This window comes from Hipposideros armiger, unplaced genomic scaffold (genome assembly GCF_001890085.2).
Source record: "Hipposideros armiger isolate ML-2016 unplaced genomic scaffold, ASM189008v1 scaffold_310, whole genome shotgun sequence".
NCBI lineage: Eukaryota > Metazoa > Chordata > Mammalia > Chiroptera > Hipposideridae > Hipposideros > Hipposideros armiger.
The window spans coordinates 244,330-269,623 of NW_017731660.1; the positions used below are offsets into that span (position 1 = coordinate 244,330).

A 25,294-nucleotide genomic window follows, 5' to 3' on the forward strand; every position below is an offset into this window, starting at 1 on the left:
CCACCTCCCCAGTGACCATCGTCCTCGCCCAACAACCCACACACATGGGGGCGCTGCTGCTCCCAGGGTGGGAACTCATGGATAGAAAGAACCTGGGGGTTGCCTGTGGCAGTGACCCTGTTGGCCAGGCCACATCTATAGCACAGCTATCCCCAGCAGGACAGCAGGGCACAAACTACACTCTGCAGATGCCCAAGTGACTACCGTGGCTGCTGTGGCTGGCTGCACACAATCCTCCCTGGGCCTCACACTCGAGAGGCCACCCTGCTGCGACTGTGGGCACAGAGGATGGTGGGTGCTTTGGGAGCCAGGATGCGGGGAGACTCAAAACACTGTAGAAAAACAAATCTCGCTGACTTGGGACTTCCTCCATGACTGACTGTCCACACCACTAGAACTCATATTCAGTGTCTCTGAATAATCCCCCATGGCCCCTTCTCCAGGACTCCCCCAGTCTGTTGTTTGAGCTGTTCATTCAGATCATTGCACAGCTCAGGACAGTGTGTTCCATCAGTGTGTCCCTCTGGGGAAGGCCGGGGGTCTCTCATGCAGCCCCACCTTGCCCCAGGTGGAAAAAGGTGGAGAGCGCAGGGAATGACATGAGGAAGCCCAGCTTTGCTGTGTGACCCTATGTGGATCCTGACCTCTCTGGGCTTTAGTCAGGGGAGGGGTTGTGATCTCTAAGGGACCCTCCAGGGTGGAGGTTTGATGAGCAAGTCTAGACCTCCCCTTTCTTTTTCCAGGGGCCCTATCATGTGCTGGACCAGGGTGTGGAATGGGGAGCCCACAGGCCCTGCCCTCAGTCAGGAGTCCCACTGCTCAGCCCATGCTGTTGTGGGATTGTGGACACAATGGCAGACCCAACTGCTTCAGCAAAGAAGCTGAAAGGCTTCATGGGAGAGGTGGCTTATAGCTGGGTCTTAAAGCATGTGTAGGGATCACTAGGCCACACAAGGGAGGCTTTCCACAGCCGGGCAAAGAGCACAGACGCGTGAAAAAGAGCGGTGTGTCCACAGGGCAGGTTGATGAAGCTGGAGGGGAGTATGTGTGGGCAGCACAGGTGGCTTTGCCTGTCTTCCACTCACTCCTCCATCTTGAGGCACTGGACAGCTTTTCTAATGGCACTGTCTGTGCCTGCAAGGTGTCCCTTGCCATGTAGACTGGGGGCTCTTGGAGAGAAAGAGTTGGGCTGGTGAGACACTGGGCAGGAGATGACCTGCGTCAGGGGTAACAGGGCCCTGGAATTCTCCGGCCAGGACTGGGAGCTCCTGGCATGCAGCCCTGGAAGGTGAGGCCCTGCGCAGAGTTAAGGCATTACCTGGGAGGTCAGCCAGGCCTGGGGACTAGGACAATCTGCAGGTCCCTTCTGTGAGCACAGGCTCAGGGTCCCCCTCCCTGTTCCTGCTGTAGGAAGCAATGAAGGTGTCAGATGGCAGCCTCCTAAGGGACCTCGGGCACACGCCGCTAAGCAAGAAGCAGGGCGTCAAGTGGCAGAGGCCGCGGCTCACCCGCCAGGCCCTGACGCGGTGCTGCCTGGTCAAGTGGATCCTGTCCAGCACTGCCCCGCAGGGCTCAGGTAGGAGCTGGGGCGGGCAGGCTGAGGGCAGGGTGGGGGATCTGTTCTGAGCTCTGTCCGATCTGGGGTCTCAGAGATCACCCTGGGACCCCAGCCCAGACCACACCACCTCTGCCTCTATTGGGAGATGTGTTTTCATTCATTCACACCCATCTTCATTCATCCACGCAGGGCACTGAGCTCAAGGCTGGACCCACAAGGGTGGGGACAGAGGACTGGGAACATGCTGGGGGTTCCACGTGAGTAGCTGGGAGGATAGAGCCCAGCTTCAGAGCCTGACATGGCGGGCTCGCTGTGCCCACCTCACCTGCTGGGTAACCTCAGGCTGGAACTCACCCATTCTCAGTCCTCTGTAAAAGGGGCTGGTGCCCACCTGCAGGGCACATGTGAAGAAGGGTGACAATGTGTGCAGGGGCCTAAGGAAGAGGAGGCCCTTCCCAGTGCATCCAAGGCTGGTGTTGGCTCTTTACCCACCTGTGTTCTGGGTATTTGTGAGGCACTGACAGAAGTGGTGGCTGTCAGCAATATTTGGTGTTTGCGCATATGACACAGCAGGAGGTACAGAGGTGACCTCCTGCAGCCCCACCCCACACTCTCACACGTGCACACACCACGCACTCACCGCTTGTCACACCTACCACACACACCTGTGCATCCCCCACACACTTGGGCACACTCGCCTACCATGCACATATGGGTACATACATGCATATACACATATCACACACAGGTATCTGTGCCACACAGGTACACACACAGGCGTGCATGAGACTCCGCCTATCTGACTTTAAGGAAAAGGTGCAGATGTGGCCCCAACAGCTGTCTTGTTTGTTGTGTCAGTCACTCTCTGTGTGATTTCCAGGAGACCTCAGTCTCCTTGACTGGAGAATGGGTACAATGATGGCCCCAATCCCCCAAGCGTGATAAGATAAGGTGAGGAGGGGACTGGGCACAGAGGCTGGCAGCCACCTCCAGCCTGTGCTTAAGGGGAAGCAGCTGATAGCCAAACCCCTGTCCTTTACCCGAGACCCCACTCAGGGTGCACCCAGCCCAACTCCAGCCCCTCCTCTGCTTCCTCTGAGCCCCAGACCCTCTGTGCTGCTCTGTCACCCACAGCTGACATTTGCTCTGGGCCATCCCCACAGCAGCCTCCACACTAGTGCATGTGAACACCTGTGTTAGGTCTGTGCATACTCCCCCACTTGCAGGGTGGGGATAGATTTTCATGTGGCAGAAACGTGATGTCACTACAAGTCCACAAAGACAGCTTAGCCAGGAAGCTCCCACCCGATACTCAGGGTTCCACAGCAGGATGAGAACAGCTCAGTCCCCATCAGGGAGGAGGCAGAGTGGAGGGGAGCCGGGCGCTCTAGCTGGCACAGCTCTGTCTCATGTTCAATGCCCAAATTCACTCAGCGTTCCCTCCCTTCCTTCCTGGAGACCGTGCAGCCTCTCGACCTGGCCTCAGTGTCTCTGTGTCGTCCCCCCCCCCCATGCACTCCATCCAGCACCCACCCCACCCTAGGCCCCGCCCGGCTTTAGTTCTGGACTTTCAGGCCAGGGCTGAGTGTAGTGTGCCGCCCCCTCACTGGGGCTGTTTGCACACCTGAGTGTGGGTGGACACAGAGAAAGGCGCTCTGGGGGCAGGCTTGCTGTGCTCAAGGTCACAACGATGGGGGCCAAAGAGACCACACTCACATGTCCTGCCCTCAGCTCAGAGTGGGCTCCTAGAGGGCTGGGACTTTCACATTCGGCTCCTACCGAGCTGCCAGAATGCATCTGCTGAAGGACTTGTCACTTGTCACAGCAGCTGTGCAGACAGGAGAAAGGGGGCAGCCCCAGGATGCTATCAATGGGTCTGGCCCACCCCCTAGACAGACGTGTTTACCAGGCAGCACACCAGGCACCCTGAGGGTTCGTGAACACAGGAAAACCAGGTCCTATTTGTCTGTGGGAGGCAGGCAGTGCAGGTTACTCTATTTTACTAAAGAGTCCATGCAAGGTCACATGACTCAGTGGGCCACACGGCATCAGTGGCCCAGCAGGCTCTGACCTGGAGCTTCTGCCATGTGCTCTGGGCAAGGCGCTCACCCTGATATGTGTCTCCCATGTGTTTTCTCTCGGGGACGCTGAGGAGAGTGGAGTCTATGCGGGCAGCAGCCACCCTCACAGACTGCACCCCTCATCTCCTCCATCCAACATGTGCCATGTGTGTCCCTCAAGGATGGCACTGCTGGTCACATGGAGGGCTGTGCCCATGTGAAATGCTAAACTGTGTGCAGATGAGGTGCCCCAACTCCCCCAGGAGTTTCCGTGGGTTCTGGGTACGGGGAACAATGGGTGCCATTCAGTGCAGCTCTGACATGCCCAGCTCAGTGCCCTGGGCAGTGGGTACCTGGGGCAGGTGGCAGGTGGCCAAGACACTGCACCCTTGTTGTCAGGGGTTTTTCCATTCATAGAAGTGGGACAGAGAGGCAGATTTCTGGGCTGGCTGGAGACAAAGTCAAGGCCCAGGAAACTGCACAGTGTCCCTAAGCTCGGGCCACCTCAGCCAAGAGTATGTGGGACTCAGGGGCCAGAGTCAAGAGGGCCAGGGCGGGACCAGCTGCCATTGTGCACTGGCATCACTCCTGGGCTGTGAAGGCCTCAACATGGAGTTGGGAGCTGGTCAGCAGTAGTGGCCTCTAGGATGGTTGTGCCCAGGAAAAGGGGAGCACAGGGCAGGGGGCATGTCACCACCCCACTCAGGAGGAGCACCCATCCTTGGCCGAGAAATGCATCTGTTCCCAACAGGGGCCATCCTCAGTGACCTAGAGGCATCTCCTCTCTGGGGAAGCATCCTTCTTTGGGATCTAAAACCTGTAATGTGGAGCCCATTGCCATCACCACTGCCCTTGGGCCCTGGGCACACTATTCTAGCCAGAACAGCGTCAGCCTCTCACAGGACGGCACCTGAATCTTTCTGCTGGTGCTGGAACCAGCCGGCAGGGGGCTCTCCCCCTGCGCTGTAAGGCCAGGAACTGCCGGGCACCAGGACATGGTGAGGCCAGGGGGAGTTGTAAGCAGTGGCCTTTGGCCACACTTCCTTGTTGTAAAATGAGTTCCTTGGTGAGTGACAGTGATGTGTGGACACTGTGATGGGTAGTGACATTGGCAGAAGCCGGGCAGGCAGCAAGGAAAGTTCATGTGCAGAATGGGTGTCAAGTCCAGAGAGGACAAATGGTCCCTGCCAGATGGAAGGGATACAATGTAGCTGACCTGCCACCTGCTGGCTGCCTGGGCACTTGACAACAGCTGCCGCCCTGTCAGCTCAGCGAGGGAAGGTTCTTTTATGGAACCCATAGGGAGCCTTCGTCCACCGAGCAGCCAGTACAGGCTGACTGAGGTGTGCACACAGGCTGTCCTGTCCACTCAGTGGACAGGTGCCCTTTGGAGAGCATCACAAAGGCTCTGACGTTCCCACGCCTCCTGGTGGCCAGGTGGCCAGTCATCCAGCCTTGTTCCCTTCGCCACCCTGACCCCTGAATGAATGGTCCAGGACAATGGAAATCTGTACCCCAGTCCATCTCTCCTGCCAGGCCACATGGGCAAGCAAACGTACTTGTGCTGACATGGATGATGTCTCTTCTCCATGTCCTTCCACCTGAGTGGGCTGCTATATCTACCTAGACGTGGTGCCAACATTCCTTGCAGCTCTGTCTGTAAATTACACACAAAGGCTTTTCCTTCTCAAGCATCTCAGGGACTCCCCAGGGGGCCACAGGTGTGGGCTGAGGGGAAGGTAGCAATGCGGCTGTTACCATGGAGGGCTGAGGCCCTGCTTACACACCTGAGCCTTCTGGATGCCTCACTCAAGCCCACACGGCACACCTGTGCGTGATGATGGGATGCCACACATGTGCCTTTAGAGCTGGAGTGTCAGGTGGATACCAGTTCCTGGTCGGCACCCCAGGTCTCAGTGCCACCTGTGTTCCACAGTGAGGCATTCCCTCCATGAGAGTCCAGTAGGCAGATCTTTGCCAAAATAAGCCTGGCTTTGCTCCAACCTGAAGAGACCCTGGAATGCTGCATTGGGGCCTGCCATGGGCCCCAGGGTGTCCTAACTTGCCTTAGGCACACGACATGCCATTGAGTGTGCGTGGTCGCCAGGCCCCAGGCACACAGCTGCCTGTACACAGCCTCACCTGCTGCACAGCCTTTACTGGAGCAGGAAACAGCCTGGAGCCGCCTGTTAAACTATGGTATGTATGTAGGAGGGCCCATCAAGCACTGCGCTTACTTGCACAAAACAGAAACTCCAAATAAAAGGGGCTTCATGTAGACAGAGGCATGCATCTCCTAAATGAAGAATCTGGGCAAGGCAGCGGCTGGCACCAGTCTAGCAGCTTGGAGATGTCAGAGTCAGGATCTTTGGGGTTTTTTGCCCTTTCTTTCACAGCTGCAAGGTGGTTGTTTGGCTCCAGCCATCATGGCTTTGTTCCAGGCAAGAGGAAGGAGAAAGCAGGTGAAAGGAGGAAGTGGTAGGGCCTACATCAGGAAAGCAACTCTATACAGAAATCTCTGGAAGATTTATGCCTACATTTCATTGGCCAGAACAGAGCCACCCTGACTGCAAGGGAAACGGCAGCTTTTTAAGCTGGACACGTTTCTACGCCAATCTGAATTCTGTGGATAAAAAAGTAGAGGAGAATGAAAACTGAAGTGGCATTCTCTGCCACACGTGCCTCGTAGGGTTTTGATGACTGAATGTACCAGTGCCCAGAAGGACCTGGGCAGGCTGCCTGCACACACTAGGTGCTCAATAAATGTGGGGGTTGGGGGTGTTGTCAGCACTTCCTGCTCCAGTCACACATTTGGTTTTCCCTTATCCTCCTCATCAGAGGGACCCCTTCCTGTCCCTCATGCTCCAGTCTGTAGAAGCATCAGCAGGACTGGGTATGGACCAGTGACCAAAGGCCAGGGCCCCACCTGTCCTTCAGCCCTGCCCAGGGTCCCTGGCCCCTGAGTGTCCTTGTCCAGGGCTGGGTGGGAGCAGGGCTGCTCTGCTTCTGGCTGCAGCGAAGCCCTTTACAGGGAGATCACACCCTCAGCTGAAAATCACACCGCTGGCATCTCCTCATTGGTGTTGGGAACTCAGGCACGAGGCCCACCCTCTCCCAGCCCAGGGAGCAGAGGGGACCCTTCAGCCTCCAGAGAGTGAGCTTCAGGTCCCAGGAGCCAGAGCCAGAGCCAGGTACAAGGTGAAGGGGCCAGGCCAGCCCTGGGTGGGAGCAGAGGCTGCACCAGGAGGCTGACCCCTGGCAGTGGGGCTGGGAAAGGCAGGAGGTGGGGACAGAGAACAGAAGAGGGAAGGACAGGCCAGAGCTGCCGAGACACCATGGGACAGGCTGTGTCCCACAGGAGACACTCTGAGACTGAGAGACAGAGGAAGGTGGGAGACAGTGTTTTGGTAGAAGGGCTCTGAGTGTCCTGTTGGGGACAGGCAGGCAGAGGAGGGACAGAGCAGGCTGGGTTGCAGAGTGAGAGTGAAGGCAGGACAGGGGTCCCTGAGACTGGGCCAGGGATGGTGGGGCACAGCGAGGTCACTGGCCCAACCCGGGGGTCTGCACTGAGGCTGCAGGAGTGCCAGCATGGCTGCAAGAAGCTCCTGGGTGACGTCATCAGCTTCTTCCGTTTCATCTCCGGGAACCTGGCTCGAGGTGAGGACTGCTCAGCAGGGCCTGGAATGAGGGTACAGGAAAGGGCAGGCGGGGGCTCCGAGCAGCTCCCGCCTTGAACAGGGCACGTTGACTTTGGCACATTGGAACCTCTGCCCGTTTCAACAGAAAAAGTCACATTTAACACCTGACTGCAGCCTTGGAGTGCTGTCCTGTGACCTGCGGGCACTGAAGGCCAGGCCAGGCTCCCCCACTCAGGAGCCTGGGGAGGGGAAGAAGGTGGGGAGGAGGCTTCATTCTCGAGGGCCACAGACTCAGGCCCGCTTGATCAGGCAGGGAGAGAGAGCGGCTTGTGTGCACGTTGACCCTATTGCCCCACTCCTCTTCCTGCCTGCCTCCTTCCATGGGGGCGTTTCACCCCTCCATCAAAGACAGATATGACAGCTGTAGCTAGGATTAAAGAAAATGAGCAAGTGTGTAGAAAGACCCACGTAGAACTTACTTAGTGATAGCCATCTTCGCCAAACCTATGAAAACCAGCCAACCTGGCAGGGACACCAGGGGGCTTCCTGGAGCCTGTGCTCTCAGGCTCAGGCCAGAGTAACTCCACAGCACGCTAGGCCCCACTGCCACTTGGCCTCCTCTGCCCCTCACCTGGGCAGGTGCTCCAAGGCTGAGCAAGATCAGGATCGAGGTAAGGCCACGGGGCCCAGGAGGCAGGCATAACAAGAGGAACTCCTGCATGTGGGGACCCCGTTTCCATGCCAGGGCACCCAGAAGTGTAATGTCAGGAGCTTTAGACCCTGAAAGGGAGAGACCCCAGCAGTTTCCAGGCCCTTTTGTTCTGTTATTGGAGGGATGGGAAGGGAAGGAGGCTAAGAAGTTACGTGATTCCGCAAGTTGCTATCAGAGTAAACCCCTAACACAGGAAGATGAGTCAGTGTGACATGTAACATGTTGGCTCTTCAGCCAAAGCTAAAATCTGCTTCTGCTGCCTATAGATGCTCATAGATGTGGAGGGACAATGTGCCAATGCTGAGCAGGGCTGGGCTGGAAAAGCTTTTGTCCCCTCACCAGTGGTGGGGTCTCGTCCCCCATCTGTTCCCTGCCCTGTCCTGAGTGCCTAGCACAGAGCCTGGAGCCCTCAATACTTGTCAGGTTAATGAGTAATATATTTAGAAATAATAAAAACATAAAATCGAGCATATGATCAATTGATCATATCAAAATTGGTGGAATAATAGTGGTTTAAAATAGTGGTTCAAAAGCAGTAACAAATTTCTAGGAATAAGAAGACAAGGTTCTGATGTAATGAAGGCTGGCTGAGGGAGCTCAGATGCAGGTGTGGGTCTGAAGCAGGGGTGCAACCTCAGGGCCTCTGGGGGGCCTCAGGCTGCAGGGAAAGAGCCCAGGGTTACCTGGGGTCAGTGACAGAATACTTATTGGAGTCTCAGTGACTGGGAGTCTTCTGCTAGCTTCATGCACCTTTCTCAAACGTTTTTCCCTGCCTGATGTGCTTGCATGTTCAGGATGCTTTCTCTCCCCGCCTCTGTGTTTCTCTCTGTCTCAGTCTGTCCTGAAAGAGAGGGATAGCACTGCAGGTCCCAGTCACCTCAGGGTGAGATCTGCCTCCCTGGGCCTCAGCTCCCTCACCTGACAAAAAAACACTGGCCCGGGCTTGCTGGCTCACCTCCGAGCTCCTTCCAGCTCTGGGGGACACCGGCTCTAGGAGGCTCCTGGGAACAGGGAGCCGAGCTGAGGGGCTGAGAGCAGGCTGGGTGTGAACCCTGAGATTGGCTGAGAACCACGTGGACAGCTGGTGAAAACACAAACGCTGGGTGTCCAGGTAGGAACGCGCCGGAAGAAATGTGACTCTGTGTCACTGGTGACCCTTTCAGTCCGCTGTGTGAAACTGCCACTCCCGCCCTGTGAACGATGTTTGTGCAGATCCTGAGGTCATCTTTCAGGTCAGCGAGTACTCAAGAGCTCCTTTGTGGCCCAATACTGGCGTTCCAGACCCTCAGTCACTTGGGGTTCCCCTCCCCGTGACTGTCCCAGACCTACAGCTGGAGAAGGAAGGCAAAGTGTGGGCAGGTTCCTGGCATCCTCACTCCTGCTTCGTTCAGCTTCCAGTCGGTTCTGGGGCCAGGTCAGGGCCACTTCCCATCAGTGCCCATGATGCCCCTTGGACGCGTCCCCCTTTTCTTTCCTGGAGGAAGATAGAACTTTAAAGACAGATTCCCCAGCTTTCTTCCATAGATTATAAGGGAACTCTGCAGAAAGGCACCCTCTGCCTCCATGACCATCGCTGGGGGTGGCCCGGTCCCTCCCCTCACCCTGGCGGCCTCTGGCCAGTGTAGCCAATGGCCGTCATCCTGACTCCTCCAGCGGTGGGTCAGACCTACCTGGACCTGCATCCCCCAACTCCAGGGACATGTGCCCAGATTCCCATGGGCTTCCCCAAGCCCCTCAACTGGACAGAGGATGGATGTCCCCTGGGTGAGGGAGGAGAGGAAACTGTTCAGAACACCAACCCACCCTTTCAAAGACACGCCCTTCCTCACCTCACCAGCCTTCCCTTTTACCTCCAGAGGGGTGAGGAGGGGTGAGTCACAGAGTCAGCTTCCCAGTCCCTTAATGCGACATTGGAACCTCTGCCCATTTCAACAGAAAAAGTCACATTTAACACCTGGATGTGAGACAGAGAGTCCACATCAAGATAAGGGAGAGCCTGTCTTCTGGGCCAGTTACCCCACCCTGCAGCAGGTGCCCAGGGACAAGGCAGGCCTGGGGCAGAGGCAGGGAGGGAGCCAAGAGCCAGGAGAGAGAGCTCGGGCTTCAGATTGAGGTGGCAGAGACCCAAGGTTACAGACAAAGTTGGGCACAGCTGGCTTGAATTGTCAAAGCATCATTCTCGATGTGTTAAAAATATCATTCTCCTACAAATAGACAGTGAGTGTGTGTGTCAAGTTTCTACTGAAGCCTTTAATGAGGGAGCCAGCAGAATGACAAAGCTGATTGAAAAGAGAAAAACACACAGGGAGTTTTAGAGAGAATGGAAATAAAAGGAACACAGGTCCGAGTGCTCAGTTAGATATGAAATCTAGGAAGATTCAGGGTAGGGAGGTCACCCATGGGGTCATCGTCTACCAGGTAAAAGAGGAAATCATCTCATCTTATCTGCTTCACAGGTTTGTAAAGCATCTGGGCGCTCGTCAATGGTACAGCTTAGCTCTGCTCCCCTGGACAGCCAGGTGCCCCGGGCAGGTGTTAGTCAATGCCCTCACAAGACAGAAAAAAAATCACAAAATGCTCTTTGGGCTTTATTTCCAACAATTGAAAAACAATTTTAAAGAATAACCTCTCTGGCACTCATGGCTGTTAAAAGGTAAACTGAGGCACATCAAAAATGTCCAGAGTTTATTTGAGCAAACACCAATTTGAACCAGGCAGCACCAAACCAAATGTAGTTCAGAGGCTCCAGCAACAGGAGCCAGGGAGAGGACTTTTATATAGAAGATGCAGAAGCGAAGTGAAGAAATTATTTGATTGACTGTTGCTTGAGTGGTTGTCCTTATTTGGCAAAGCCTCATTGGCTGTTTGTAATTGTTCATAAATTTCATTTTCTGGACTTTGAATGAGTTGACTGGCTTAGGTTTTGGTTTGCTCATGTCAGCTACCACCGCATTAGAGCCACCCCAGCCCAGCGGCCTCCTTGTTCCAATACCTTCACACAGCTCTGTGTGAAGCAAATTGCTTCTAAACTCTCTGAGCCTTAGCTTTCTCTTCTGTAAAATGGTCATTAAAAATGATGAAGTCATTAAGAAGGTTGTTGCCAGATGCCCATAAAAACCTGCCGTTTATACCTTCTCTACCTTCCCGCCTTTCTGGGCTCCTGTATCAGCTTGCTTTATGTTGCTGTATGACTTTGGGCAAGTTACTTGGTATCTCTGAACCTGTTTCCTCTTCCATTGAATGGGTATAATGGCAGGTAGTTTTGAGAATTCTACCAGAGTCTGTGAAGGACTAGGGCAGTGCTACCCCTCGTGGTTTCAGTGGCAGAGCTGATAATGGGGACTCTGAGCTGGGGCTACCTTCTTTCTGGGCCTCAGTTTCCTTATCTGTGAAATTCGAGCTGGAGAGGGCAATCTTCAAGGTCAAGGACAGCTCTGAATCCTGTAATTTTTTTTCCTGCCCTTTTAACCAGCCACAGGGGCCTGGGTGCTTGGGGTGCATTTATGGCTCCTGGCCTCTGGGCCAGGGCCTCCCTTTGGAACCACTACTGCCCGCTCCTGCATCTCCCTGGCTTCTCCTTAGATGCTCTTTCTGCCCTTTCACCACTCAGAGTGCCTCCCAAACCCCTCCCCAGGGCCTTGCTAATGAAGTGAAGTTCATTAAAAGCCAACTGTGAGCAGCTTCACATCTTGCGGAGAGGCTGGGGTTCTCCAGACAGAATAATGGGCTGCTGCGGCCCCCACCCCCAGTGGCCACACAGCCTCCCCCATTGCCTGCCTCCCCCATTGCCCACTCAGAATAAGTAGATGTGGGGTGGATGGGGATGCAGATGGAGGGTTAGTGAGAAGGCTTGCTGGGCACTGACTGGAAGAGTGGGCAGAGGAGCCCCCAGAAAGGGGTTTGGAAGCCACCAGCCCAGGCACAGGGAGGCAAATGTGTTGGCCCTTGTTGCCCCCTGGTGGGCAGATGGGGGAATGCCTGTCAAGAGAGACCCTTTCGCAAGCAGGCGAAGGGGGAGGGAGATTGCAGGACCAGGGTGGCCACCTTCCTGTGCCAGCTCTCTCTTCCCTAGTGTGGTGTGTGTGTGTGTGTGTGTGTGTTCCTGCTGCTGCGGGGCCCAGTCCCTGCCTTCTAGGGTGGAGGGGTTTGGGTTACTTGAGGTGGTGTGGAGGGAAAACAGAAATAGCCTCCAGATGCTCAGGGTGGGAGGAAATATCTCTGGGCCACGCTTGGGGCTGCTCAGGGAAAAGGCGGAACCTTTGTGACTGAGCCATTGGGGGTCCCGGGCAGATACTCACTGGCTGGCGATCCTGGTGCTCATTGGCCTGGCCACCCCGGTCCTATGACCCCTTCTCCCCCTTCGCAGGCTTGCAGAAGGGCCTCTCTTGACAGGCATTCCTCCCTCTGCCCACCAGGGGGCAACAAGGGCCAACACTTCTGCCTTCCCGGACCATTGTCATTTGAAGTCACAGCTCCACATTTTCTAATATAAACCTTCCCCTCTACCCCCACCCTCGCCTCTTCACACATTTGGGGCTTAGGACACAGGAATATGGTGTTCCCACGCTGCTGCCTCTCTTCCAGGGTGCACCCTTGCATCCTGGCCCCCGAGTTAAGCTTAGGACAGGCAGGAACCCTCCCGACAGCAGGCCTCCCCCTCTCTTCTCCTGCCCATGAAGTGCCTGCCCCAGTCACGGGCTCGGTGTGTCCTGGGGTGGCAGCGGCACCTTCTTGGGTCACCCTAGAGGCCTCAGGAGGGTGGGGCGAACCCTAGGGTGTGATCCAGGAAGACCTCCTTTAGCTGTCCTCCTTGGATGTGGAAGAAGGAACAGGCTCTGACAGGGGCCATGTCCACACCCTGGCTTGTGCCTGGCCTGGGGTGGGGGTGGGGGTGCTTATAATGATCTGATATAAATGCTCCCCCAAATGGGCAGACTAGACTCCTGACCACTAGTCCATGGACTGGCAGGGCCTTGGAGGTGACATGGGGAAGGACAGCAGTGGACTGACAGACAACTAGACATACTCCCTGCCAGTGGTTCACATTTCCCTTCTCTTTGCAATAATGCTGAAGATAGAGAGTAGTTAGGTTTTTTATTTGTTTGCTTTTAATGCTCTTGCATTGCAAAATAAAAGATAACACTTTTATGGCATCTTCCGAATTTAAGGGGTAATATGAGGGGTCTATAAAAGCCGGGGGACAACAGTCACAGGCCCCTGCCTGGATAAGGCTGGGCTGGAAGGTTGGAGGGGGCAGTGACAGGGGTGAGAGGCAGAGGCCAGGGACAGATGGAGAGGGCACGTGTTCTGGCTGGGCCCCTGGGAGGACATTCTCACCCACATCCCTTCAGAGCAACAGTGGCCATGCTGATGGGGTCCATGGGCTTGAACCTCCCACTCTGGTGGCTGAGAGCTGTCCCTCCCAGAGAAGAAGCTGAGGATTAGGCTTGAGAAGTGGCCAGAAGCTGGGGACTGGAGTGGGAAGTGACTGAGGCTGCATGGGCCCTGGAAAAGAGTGTAACCAAGAGTAGATGAATGGTTGAAAGAATGAATGAATGACTAAATGAATGGGGGAGGAAGGGAGTAAAGGGCAGAGCAGGAGAGGAGGGATCACAGAACGTGGGGTCTTGCTAACAGCAGGGTGATTGCCTGCAGAGGATCCCCCAGCCAGGCGAGAGGCAACCAGCATCCCTTCCCCTCAAGAGAGGAGCGAGGAGCCTGGGGGGACAGATTGGTGGGGCAGGTCAGTGGGGCTGATGGAGAGGGCTGGGAGCCCTGGGCTAGAGGGTTTGAGTGTCCCTCCCCCCAGCTCTGCCCCATTGGCCATGGCCCTTCAGGTCATTCCAACCCTAGGAGCCTTGGGTTCTTGTCAGGTGGTGGAAAGCAGCAGAGAGCTGCTCCTCACCCATCATTCCTTGCTCCTTTCATCATCCCCGCCTCTTCTGCTGTGGTTGGGCTATTGGGGGCCAGGCCTGACCCACAGCCTGTGCGGGGACCTGCTGCCAGCCTGTGCTGGACAAACCTGGGGTTCCCTGTGCCCTGCACCCTCTGGGGGTATGAGAACAGAGGCAAGGGTGTGGGTGCAGTTTATCCTTGCCTCCCCCCACCCACCCATCTTCCCTAGGCCTGGGATAATGACAGCCTCCATCCCTCCCCCAGCCTCATGGCCTTTCTGTTGGACCCGCTGAGTTCTCATGGCACAAACCGGGCAAGAGCCTGGGAGCTATGCAAGGCACTTGTCTGGAATTCCCAGGACGGTGCTCTTTCCCTCATTCCCCACAGCTGTCTCAGCCTCAGTGCCCCAACAGAAAAGCTGAAGACTCCGTCTCAGCACCTGGAGGAGGGCAGTGGGCACCTGAGCTATTTCCAAGCAGCAATGTCCCAAGGAAAGTGATTGAGGGGTCAGTGGGGGAGGCCGGAAGCCACCACGTGCTGGCTTGGCTGTCTGTGTGTGCACGTATATGTGTGTGCGTGTGTAAGCCTGTGTGCATGTGTGTGCACACATGCTTACCATCTGCATGTCCTCTGTGATCAATGTGGCCTGAGGCTGCCTGTTGGCGGGGGAAGAGACCAGGTACTGTTCTTGCAGCAACATCCTTATTCACGATCAGACGGACCTTAGAGACCGGCTGACTGACCACTGGGACACCATGGCCGATGCAGCCCCCTTAGAGCCAGGGTCTCAGGGTGCAGGGGCTGCTGGGCAGAATGTGTCCTGGCAGAGGAGTAAACAAGTTGGGTGTCCTTTCAGCTTTGGCCTTTGCCAACCCTTAGACATGGCCTCAAGCATGTGGGCTGCTGACTGGGGTCTGGGGTACCTCTTAGTGGCCTATGGAAGGAAAAAGGGGTGCTACCGAGGAGGAGGAAAAGGCAGAGATTGGGTGGGGGGGGGAGTCTAAGTGTAACCCAGGGCTTCCTAGAAAGGGTGGGAGGGGATTGGGCTGTAGTCTTGGCTCTGCAACTTACCAGCTGTGTGACTTTGGGTAAGTCACTCCACCACTCTGAGCCTCACTTTCCTCATGTGTGAAATGGGGAGTGATGATGGAAGAACTCTCCTCGCTGGGCTGCTGCAAGGACAAAATGAGATGCAGTACTAGCCCAGAACCCAGTGAGTACACAGTGAATTCTCTGGTTCCCAGCTCCCAGCTCCCAGCCTTGGAGCAGCAGGGTTCCTACAGAGGGCACCCCTCATCTGAGGCTCAAGCTGGTTCTGTATTCTACCTAAGCAAGTTCAGAGGTAAGACCAGAGCCCCAGGCATCTGCCCCCAGCTAGGCCTCACCATCTTCCCCAGGCCCAGGCCAATAGACCCCACATTTGCCAAGTGCCCACCACATGGGGGCCGCACTGGGGGTGCTCCATGCGTGAAGGTGGACGTCCCCAGCCCATTTTACAGATGAGCCCTGAAGTCCAGGGAAGTTGAGGAGCCAGACCGAGTGACCAAGCTAGGAGGGCCCTGCGGTATCTGACTCCAAAGCCCATAGGGACCCTCACCGCCAGTCACAGGCCTGGCTGCTGGTGGGGACACGGCGGGGGGACTGAAGCTGCACCCCTCTGAGCAGCCTGACAGGGTCTGTTGGGTACGTGCTAGCACACATCCACACAAATAGAGTAAATACTTGCAGCCATTATAGCAATTGATTGCTTCGATCCTGTGAGTTGCTGGGTGAGCCCTGCTTACTCATGCTTTCTAAAAACCAGCCTCTGCTCTCTCCCGGCTTTAATAATTCAGCTCCTAATTGCCTCCAAAAGCAAACCCGAAAATGCCAACTCAGGGCCTTCCTCCCACTCTGGCCTTCCTCTTGTCCTCCCTGCTGGAGTAGGGGGCTCACCCCCTTCCAGACCCACCTGTGACCACTTCTGGGAGGGGCTGGGCCAGAAGCAGCAAGAGAGGGGAGCCTAGAGTAATTGAGTTGCAGGGCTGAGGGAAGTGGAGGCAGGGGCAGGAAAGTCTGGCCGCTCCCCTCAGGAAGCCCGACAGTGCTGAAGAATGGGGGGGAAGGGTGAGGACATGGGGACATCTTGAGGTAACAGGGGAGGTGACCCTGCATGAGCCCCTAGACAAGGCCCCAGGCCAGAAATTGCTGCTTCCATGGGCTCGGGGGCGGAATGGAACCAAGTCAATGCATCTTTACAGCGGGTCCTGGGTGCAGGGTGTCCTGTTCTGGGCTTCCTGGCTGGCGGTGCTCCCTGGCGCCCTCTGGCGACCACCTACCAATGGGAGTTCTCTGGGGCACGGCCAAGATCAGGGGCCACCAGCAGCACCACTTTGAGCTTCACTTCCTTCTTTCTCAAGGCCCAGCCAGGGTGGTCGGGGGTATAGGGAACAGTCTCCTGAGCCCCCCAATGGAGCATCTGCCCAGGGAAGTCCTCATGGCCATATAGGCCGGGCCAGTGGAGGTGGGCACTGTGGCGGCAAGGGGGGAACCAGTGGGTGATGGATGGCCCATCCTGGGCCAGCGGCCACCACTGCGGAGGGACCAGTGGGCCAGGGCACTGCGGCTATGGCTCCCAGTCCCTGTGAGGTCACCGGTCTGGAGCTGGATTCATGGAAACTTCTAGGACCCCTCTGTCCTCCGCCCCAGGCCAGGCCACGAGCATCCAGTTACATTCACTCAACGAATAAGGGAGCCTGTCTGCCAGGTGCTGACCTGGGCCCTGGGACACAGCAGGGACCTGGACAGATCAAGATTTGTCTAACATTGGCAGGCCATGAAATGAGATGGATAAATACATTAAACATTAGAAAGGGCTACAGAAATTACACAGGGCAAGGAAGAGGGGCAGGGGCACCCAGGGAAGAGCTCGGAGGGAACATGACATCTGAATAAAGACCCGAGGGGAACGAGGAGCCACAGGCAACAGCAAGGGCCAGAGCCCAGAGGCGGGTGAGTTGGCATGTCTGGGGCACAGGGAGGTGGCCCTTGTGGAGATGCTCAGAGCTGTCACGGCGTTGGGGCAGAGGGACAAAGCCCTGGGAGCCATGGTGGGGGCCTCAGCTGCTCATGGAAGCGGGGCAGACACAGGGGTTTGAGCAGAGGGGTGCCTGGGGCTGCCTGCCACCTGGGCTGCTAGTGGAGAGGAAGCCTCGGGAGCCAGGAAGGTGGCAGCTGCTGTGGTCACCACGGGCTGGGGCAGGTGGTGAAAAGCAGGGGGCTTCTGGAGGTGTTTCGATAGTAATGCTGAATGCTGATGGGCCAGACTGGGGGGTAAGAGAAAGAGAGAAGTTGAGAGTAAAGGTAAGTGGGGGTCAGGAGGAGCTGAGCTGTGGCAGGATCGGTTTGAGACATCTGAAGACATCCTAGAGGAGTACTGAGCAGACAGTTGGCAGTGGGGATGTGAGAGACAAAACTGCGTGTCATCAGCACCTCAATGAGATTCAAAGCCAGAAGACGACAGAAGTGGTCCAGGGCCCAGTCGGGCATGCACACAGATGATTAAAGTGCTCACACCCTGAGCTTGGCCCCTGACATCTGCAGGTTTCTAGTGTTTATTCTACCCAGAAAAGCACTTATCCACATTCCAGAAAGTGGTCTCATCCTGTTCTAACCATTGGTTGGGATGAGGGTGTCCCATGTTTCATATACATACCTGGATCAACATCCAGATATGGGCCCCTGACCCAGCCAAGCCAGTGAGACCCTGCCCAAACCTTTGACAGTGAGCGGCTCCACATCTGGAGAGGAGAGGCTGTGACATGAAGGCCTGGTGGCTCCTAGAAGCCAAGGTTCCAGCCATGTGGACAAGGCATTTGGGGAGAATGAGGCTGACACACAGAGTGGGACCATGTGAGGAGAGAACAGTTTGAGCCCAGATTTCTGGTCATCCCTGTCCCTTCTTTTCCTGTGGTTTGGGTTAAGGGCCAATAAATCACTCTGCCTCAGCAAGTTCAGTAAAGGGGCCCTGAGACAGCACCTCAGCAGTCCGATGGAGGGGACATGGACAGGGGGCCGGGGAGGCCCAGAGCACAAGGGGTGTCTCATTCTCCTGGGCGCTGGACGGCTGCTGGGAGCCAGGCTCTGGTGGGCATGTGACACACAGCGGTCACTGAAGCTGGGGCCAATCCAGTGCTGCTTGGAGGTTCTGCTCTGAGGCCCCTGTGGGGAGATGTGTACAAGGCCTATTTTGGCTCCTTTGGGTTCGATGCAAGTTTGACAGCTTGTTTCCTCCACTGTCCATCTCAGGTTTGCTCTGTGATTCAGAGGAATGATGAATATACCGGTTAGGTTCATCAGCAACCAATGGGGTGGCCTTGGGCACATGGCTCAGGAGCGGCCCCTCCCCACCGGCTCTTGGGCGGAGCCTTTGTGTGCTCCCGCTTGTCCCTGAGCAGCAGCCCCGCTGCATGCAGCTGTGGGCAGGACCCAGGGGGACTTGCTTCTCTTTGCTGTTCTTTCTTCTTTGCTGCGTGATTACTTCTCACACTCACCAACCATGCAGGACAGCATCTGTTTCTCCACTCTTCTCTAGACCTGGCTCTTACTGCTATTTTTTAGCTTTTGACGTACTGGGTGAAAAAGAGAGCTCAATATTATCTTTGTTTCCCATTTCCTGACTAGTTAAGATATTAAAGTATAGATATTTACATTTTGCTTTCTACTAAATATCCATATTTTGTCTGTTGTTCCGGTTGGCCGTGCTAGTGTTTATTAAGTGGTCTAAGTTCATGGTTAAGAGTGTCAAGGGCTGTGAAGATTGGAGGTCTTACCCTACTTGCAAGCTAACAGCCTGCTCTAGTTCTGTGGCTGCTGCTCAGGGTCCAGGACACACCTGGGCTCGGCAAGCGTCACCTTCACGAGTGTCTACGGCACACCTCCTGGGAGAGGAGGGGTTAGCAAGGCTGAGCTCCCGGGGCACTCGGTATGTGTCAGGACACTCAGTGAAGTGCACATCTGCTTGTAGCTCTCCAGAACAGAATGAAGAAGGCTGACCTCAGCCAGTCAGAAATGATGCAGAATCCCCAGAAGGCAGAAGGCAGGGGCTCACACCGAAGGAGGAAGCCACAGTGCAGAGGTGCTCAGCATGCCACAGCTTCTAGACTCAGGAGCAGGGGGCACAGAGAGCAGGGGGGATGGGGATGTAAGCATCCCTTGGGAGAGGCTGCCCCGCCGCCAGCCTGGGCATGAAGGTGCCCACACCAGACCAGAGCTAATATAGGCACGTAGACCTGAGAAGCACGGCAGTGCCCTGGGTGACCAGCTATGCCCGAGAACCACAGGGCAAGTCCTGGGCACACCCTACGCACCACCCAGCCCACCCACTCCACGAGGACAGATCCCCATGCACGGCACATGCAGACATGGGCACCTGCCCAAGAGCCACAGCGTTTGGGGAAGACCAAAGAGAGACATTAAGCTCAATAAAATGAAGGCATAACAACAAATCAACAGAGTTACTAAGACAAAAGAGAAAGTATAGAATAGAAAACATATGATCAATATCCTCCGAGATCCAAGAGGACATTATATGCATCCAAAAGAACCGACAACCTTAGAAGTGAAAGTACAATTGCTGAAATATAGACAATTTGACTGACAGGTTGAAAAGCAGCATGATTTCCCTAAGAGGCAAATTAATGAGCTTGACTCTGTAGCCTAGAGTTTCCATCAAGTCACATAAACAAAAAGATAAAGAGATGAAAATATAAAGAAGAATTAAGAGCCATGGAAGAGAGTTTCAACTTTCATCTACAATGAATCCCAGAGAGCAGATATTCAGAGACCAAAGGGGAGGAAATTTTCATTAATAGGAAAATTGTGTCATTGTGTTGAACCTTTCCAGCAACGCAGTGCAGGAGTCACACTCAATCCGCAAGAAACCCAGGGAGAAGCGAATGGGGCTTTTCCAGGGCCCCACAGCCAGCAAGAGGGTCTGCTTCCAGTCTACTTGATGCCAGGCTGGGGTCACACTGACTAAGACAAGCTGCATATTCTCTAATTAACCATGAAATGTTAATATGTGTTATGTGAGAGGGGATTCTGTGGTCAAATACCTTTGAGAAGCGCTGGTCAGACGAGGTTTGCTCTGCACATTTTAAAAGAAGGTTGTGGGTAAGAGCCTGCAGGCTTGAGACTCAGTCAGACCTGGGTCCTCAATACTTGTCTTCCTTCTGACCTGGACTTGGAAACACCCAGACTCCTTCTGGGCCTTGAGTCTGGGGTGGGAGCGCCTCTGATGCATTTCTCCCATCATGGTCTTTGCTGCGCCCTATCACAACTGTCTCATTGCCTGTCTCCCTCTCTAGAGTGTAAGCTCCTTGATGCCAGTGCCATGTCTGCCACATTCAGTGCTGTGTCTGCCAGGCACAGAGCAGACACTCAGAGGATATATGTCGACTGAGTAAATGCATGAATGAGTCCAGGCCTCTTCTAACTCTGAATCTTACGTTCCTCCAGATTGAAGGAAGATTCAAAAACCATGTTTCCTCCTCTGGGTCCAGCTAACAGATGCCTCTGGGCCTGACCCCTCCTCTGTGAGGGCCTCACCAGTGCCTGCCCTGGGCCCATCTAGCACTCTGAGAAGGGTGTCTCCAAGGAGCTTCTCAGAGCACGTGCTGGGGGTAGCGTCCCAGTGCTTCCAGAGAGAAGTACTCGTAGCTGGGGCAAGTCCTGAGGCCCTTGTTATTTGCAGTTATGAATGGGGACATTAATAGGGGCATTGTGAGGATTAAATGACATTATGCATGTGCACGACATTATGCAAGTGCGTGCCTAGGAGAGAGTGGCTGGCACATAGAAGCACTCAATAAATGAAGCTGCTAGTAGTAGTAGTAGTAGTAGTAGTAGTAGTAGTAGTAGTAGTACTGTTACCCAGTTCCCTTGCTTTACTGAGCTCAGGGAGAAGTATGGACCAGCTAAGGCCCCCAACCTACGGGAGGCAATGGTGGGATTCAGATCCAGGACTTCCAGCTCCCAGGCCAGGACTCTGCATCTCCCCCTCTGTTTCCATCTCAGATCCCAAGGTTTTGATTCCCAAGTCACTTGCCTGCATCCAGCTGACACAGGGCACCTGAAATAAATGTGCCTCCCTAAGCTGCAGAGGCTCAAATACTGGCAGGCACCAAGCTTCCCAGGTGGAAATTCCCCAAGATACCCTGAGGCCCTCAGCTTGAGTTCAAACAAAGAAATGCTTATGTCCAGACAACTTCACAGATCAGCAGCAAGGATGGGACTTGAGAGCACTTAGTATCAGTGTCATAAAACATGAGGATTGATGACCCCGTGTGACTGGGGCAACTGCCAGGGGAACCAGCAGACTCTGAGTTACCAGCAATACTTCCTGCACAGGGCCCGGGCCTTGATTCAGTAGGTGTTGAAATAACAAACCAGTTAATATGTGCTTGGAGCCCCCCAGCGTACAGAGCACTCCCACATGCATGGATGCCTCTGAGTCTCACGACAACAGCATGAGGAGGCAGGCCGGGGGTGAAGGAATGTTTCTCTCACTTTTGAGATGAGGAAACTGAGGCTGAAGGAGGTGAGAAGAAGTGTAGCTTAGGTCACACAGCCTTGCATCTCTTGACTCTTGTTACCCAGTCCTCTGCCAACATAGAGAGGTGGGAAAGCCAAGTTCAACCAAGAAACATAAATTTACCCAAAGGAACTCACAAACCAACATGGTAGACATTGTGCAAACTCTAAAAGTCAGAAGTGAAGTTGCTGACAGGAGCCACAGCTGGTCTTATCCAGTCCTGTCACTCTGGGGCTAGTTGGTTCCCCTGGACTGAAGCTAAGTGAGGGGAAGAAGAGAACTAAGAAGAGGAGAAGTCCTCCGTGTGAGCGAGGGATTGGGAACCTACCATTGCAGGAGACCAGGGAGCAGGGTGAGGGTCTCTGAGGACAAGAGGTCCTCAAGTGTTCTTCCTTGCAGCTCCTGTTCAATATTACTAGACTCTTGTAAAGCCCTGGGACAATAGATGATGATTTGGATATGCCCTGTGTGGGGATGGATGCATGAAGAGAGAGACCCTCAATTCCTGATCAAGGGAGGATCAATCCAAAGAGAGTGTTCCCATAAGTAGGCAGTGAGGGGTCCACTACCACAGAGATGCCTAGAGACGTATCCACATGGCCAAGTAGCTCAGTCCTCTCATGGCTTCCAAGTATTTCCAAACCATGAGAGCCAGAACTCCCTAATTAAGGAGCATGAAGTTGCTCACCTTCCAGAAACCAATGACCCTGATTATGGCCCATGATTCTTGTGAAGATCAAAGACTTATTCCCAGAAGCCAGTTCCAACACGGAAGACTTCATCACTTTAGTACTTCTTGAGGAATGTTTCTACTAATGAGATATTCTCTTAGTTTTTGTTTAACTCAGAAGGTCTTATTTACCTTTCATTTTTGAAAGACATTTTTGCTGGGTATTGGATTATAGGTTGGCCAGTTTTTTCTCTTGGAGTACTTTGAAAATATGTTATTCCATTGCAGTCTGGTTTCTGTGGTTTTGTCACAAAGTCTACCATCATTTGTATTGTTATTTCCCCAAAATAGAATGTGTTTTTTTTTTTCCTCTGGGTGCTTTTAAGGTTTTCTCTTTGCCTCTAGTTTTCAGCAGTTTGATCTTGATTTTCTGTGGTTTTCTTTATATTTATCCTGTGATTTGCTGAGTTTATTGAATCTGTGGTTTGATATCCTCCATCGGTTTTGGAAAATTTTCTGTCACTATTTCTTCAAATTAAAATCCTGTCCCTTTCTATCTTCTCTTCTTCTGGGACTTCAATTACACATTTGTTAGACTTTTTTTACTTTGTCTCACATCTACCCTAAATTCTTCCCTGTTCTTTTTTTTCCCTTCCATTCATTTTTAATCCATTGACATTTAATGTAATTATTGATATGGTTGGATTTATGTCTGCCATTGTTTTCTATTTGTCTCCTTTTTGTTATTTTTTGTTCTCTGTTCCTCTTTTAGTGCCCTCTTTTGTGTTAAGTAAGATTTTTAGTGCACATTTTAATTCCTCTGTTGATTATAAAAACTGTATTATTTTGAGTTGGTTGCTTAGGGGATCCCTTAGGGATTATAATATGCATTTTAATTTATCACAGTTTACTTCAGAATAATATTAATTTAATTCCAGTAACATATAAAAACTTTCTCCTAATATATTTCCTTTTCCTCTCCCCTCCTATATTCTATTGTTTTCACATATATATAATTTATATATAAGCCAAAAAATAGTAATTATTTCTTTATGCAAATTTATGCATTTTTAAAAAGTTAAGAGTTGAAATAAGAAAAAAATACAATTATACAGTCTTAAATTTATTTACCTAATTGCAATTTCTGCCATCCTACATTTTTCCTGTAGACTTGGATTACTTTCTTTCAGTCTAAAGGTCTTCTTTGAATATTTTTTATAAAATAGGTCTGCTAGCAATGAATTATTTCAGTCTTTATCTGGGAATGTATTTTACCTTAATTTTTGAAGGATAGTTTTGCTGGGTAAAGAATTCTCAGGTGATAAGTGTTTTTTTCTTTTTTCTTTTAGCACTTTGAGTATGTCATTCCCCTGTTTTCCTGCCTCCATCATTTCTGATGAGAAGTCAGCTATTAATCACATTGTTCCCTGTATGTGATGTGTCATATTGCTCTTGCTGCTTTTAAGATTTTCTCTTTCACTTTGTACTTCAGCTGTTTGACTGTGGTATGTATAGGTGTGGATGTCTTCATGTTTATCATATTTGGGATTCTTTGGGATTCTTGAATCTATAAATTTATGTTTTTCATAAAATTTGGGGATTTGGGACCATTATTTCTTCAGATATTTTCTCTGTTCCTTTCCCTCTCTCCTATACTTCTAGGACTCTTGTCACATATACATGGGTGTATATGGTAGGAAACTTACTCTCTGTCTTAAGGCCTCCAACCCCAAAACAGCACTCATTACTTCCACTAGCAAGAACTTCGCCATTCCTAATTGCCAGGGAGTCCAAGAAATGCTGTTGCCACCTAGCAACCACGTGCCTGGTTGAGACCTTTTTTACCAAAGAAGAAAGGGAGAATGAATTTTGGTGGAGAGATAGCAATCTCCACTATAATGGTGGTTTCATTCCTCTTGCCAGCAACTAATTTGGGCATGACATGTGAAGCAATCCCATCCAAGGAAACATGAGGGATTTTTCATGAGAGGCTTAATGGGACAGTCTTCCTCACTATAAGAAAAAGACATAGGAAGAGATGGTCCTTTTTTAATTCCTAGGACATTGTCATGTTGGGATGTGATGGCTGGAACTAGGCATCTATCTTGTGATCATGAGAGAAGCTGTGGATAAGGTCGATGCTCTGAGACTGGCAGTGTACAAGAGCCTGGGTCCTTAACGATACTGCTGGGTCTGAGTTGACTGCTCCTGAAGCCACCCTCCTGCTAGACTTTCTGTGTGTAACGTGGTCCATTTCCTTCAGAAGTATTGTTGAAGCTAAAGGAATGGAGGTCTTCTGTTATTTGTTGCTATAAACCTCCCCCATTTCATCTAAAGTTGAATCAGGACAGAGAATGTGTGGATGGGTTCTGTGTGGCCCCCAGGGGGCTATTGAATTGGAGGGCTTGGGCAATACCATGAGATAAAGAGAACTGGAATCCCTCGGTGTCACTTCCTACGTGGTTCTGGCTCTCAGAAAGTGGGCTCCTCCAGGAACAAGGTCCCTTATCATGTCTTGGATGCTTTCTTTCATTAGCTTGTCAAATTGCCATAGCTCAGTGTGTGACAAGTAGGTAAATGTCACCAAGTGACCCCATTTTACAAGAAGGAAAGGAAGACTCAGAGAAGTGGGGTGACTTGGCCAACTCTGCCAACAGGTTAGGGTTAGAACTAGGGACTCAGCCCTAGTTCTCCAGGACTCCCAGTCCAGTGCTCTTGCTAGTGACACCATGACAGCCTCTGCCAAAATAATTGGGGAAAAGGCATCACTTAACATGCTATTAATTATTTCATAAATACTTTTATGAGGTAGGTAATACCTTTATCTTCGGAAGCTTACAATCTAATGGGAGAACACAAATGAATAAATGAACACACAAGTAAATATCTAAGTTCGCATTGTGATAATTGCAAAGAGGGAAAGGAATGGGACCATGGTAGAGACTAACAAGGAGTAGGACGTCAGGGAAGACCCCTCTGCAGAAGTAACATTAGCTGAGACCCAAAGGAAGAGCAGGCATTAGTTAGCCAGGTGAAAAGGAAGAGTAGGGGGCCGGCCGAGTGGCGCAATGGTTAAGAGCTGGCTTGGGACGCCAGAGGGCCCCGGTTCAGATCCCACAGATGAGGGCCAGTGACACTGCCCTCTACAGCTAAGATGCTGAACAACAGCTCAACCTGGAGCTGGGCTG

General features: G+C 52.9%; 1 protein-coding gene across 2 annotated transcripts in view; it reads left to right on the forward strand.

Annotated features, from left to right (window-relative positions):
• The window catches only part of KCNIP3 (potassium voltage-gated channel interacting protein 3), a 71,863-nt gene that overhangs the window by 15,491 nt on the left and 31,078 nt on the right, over positions 1 to 25,294 (forward strand). Inside the window, exon 3 of one of the 2 annotated variants that reach the window (XM_019660016.1) lies at positions 1,411 to 1,576. The exons of the other annotated variant lie outside the window; for it this stretch is intronic. Coding sequence (XP_019515561.1) covers positions 1,411 to 1,576 — 166 coding nt within the window. The remainder of the gene's footprint in view (positions 1 to 1,410; positions 1,577 to 25,294) is intronic. 2 annotated transcript variants of the gene reach the window in all.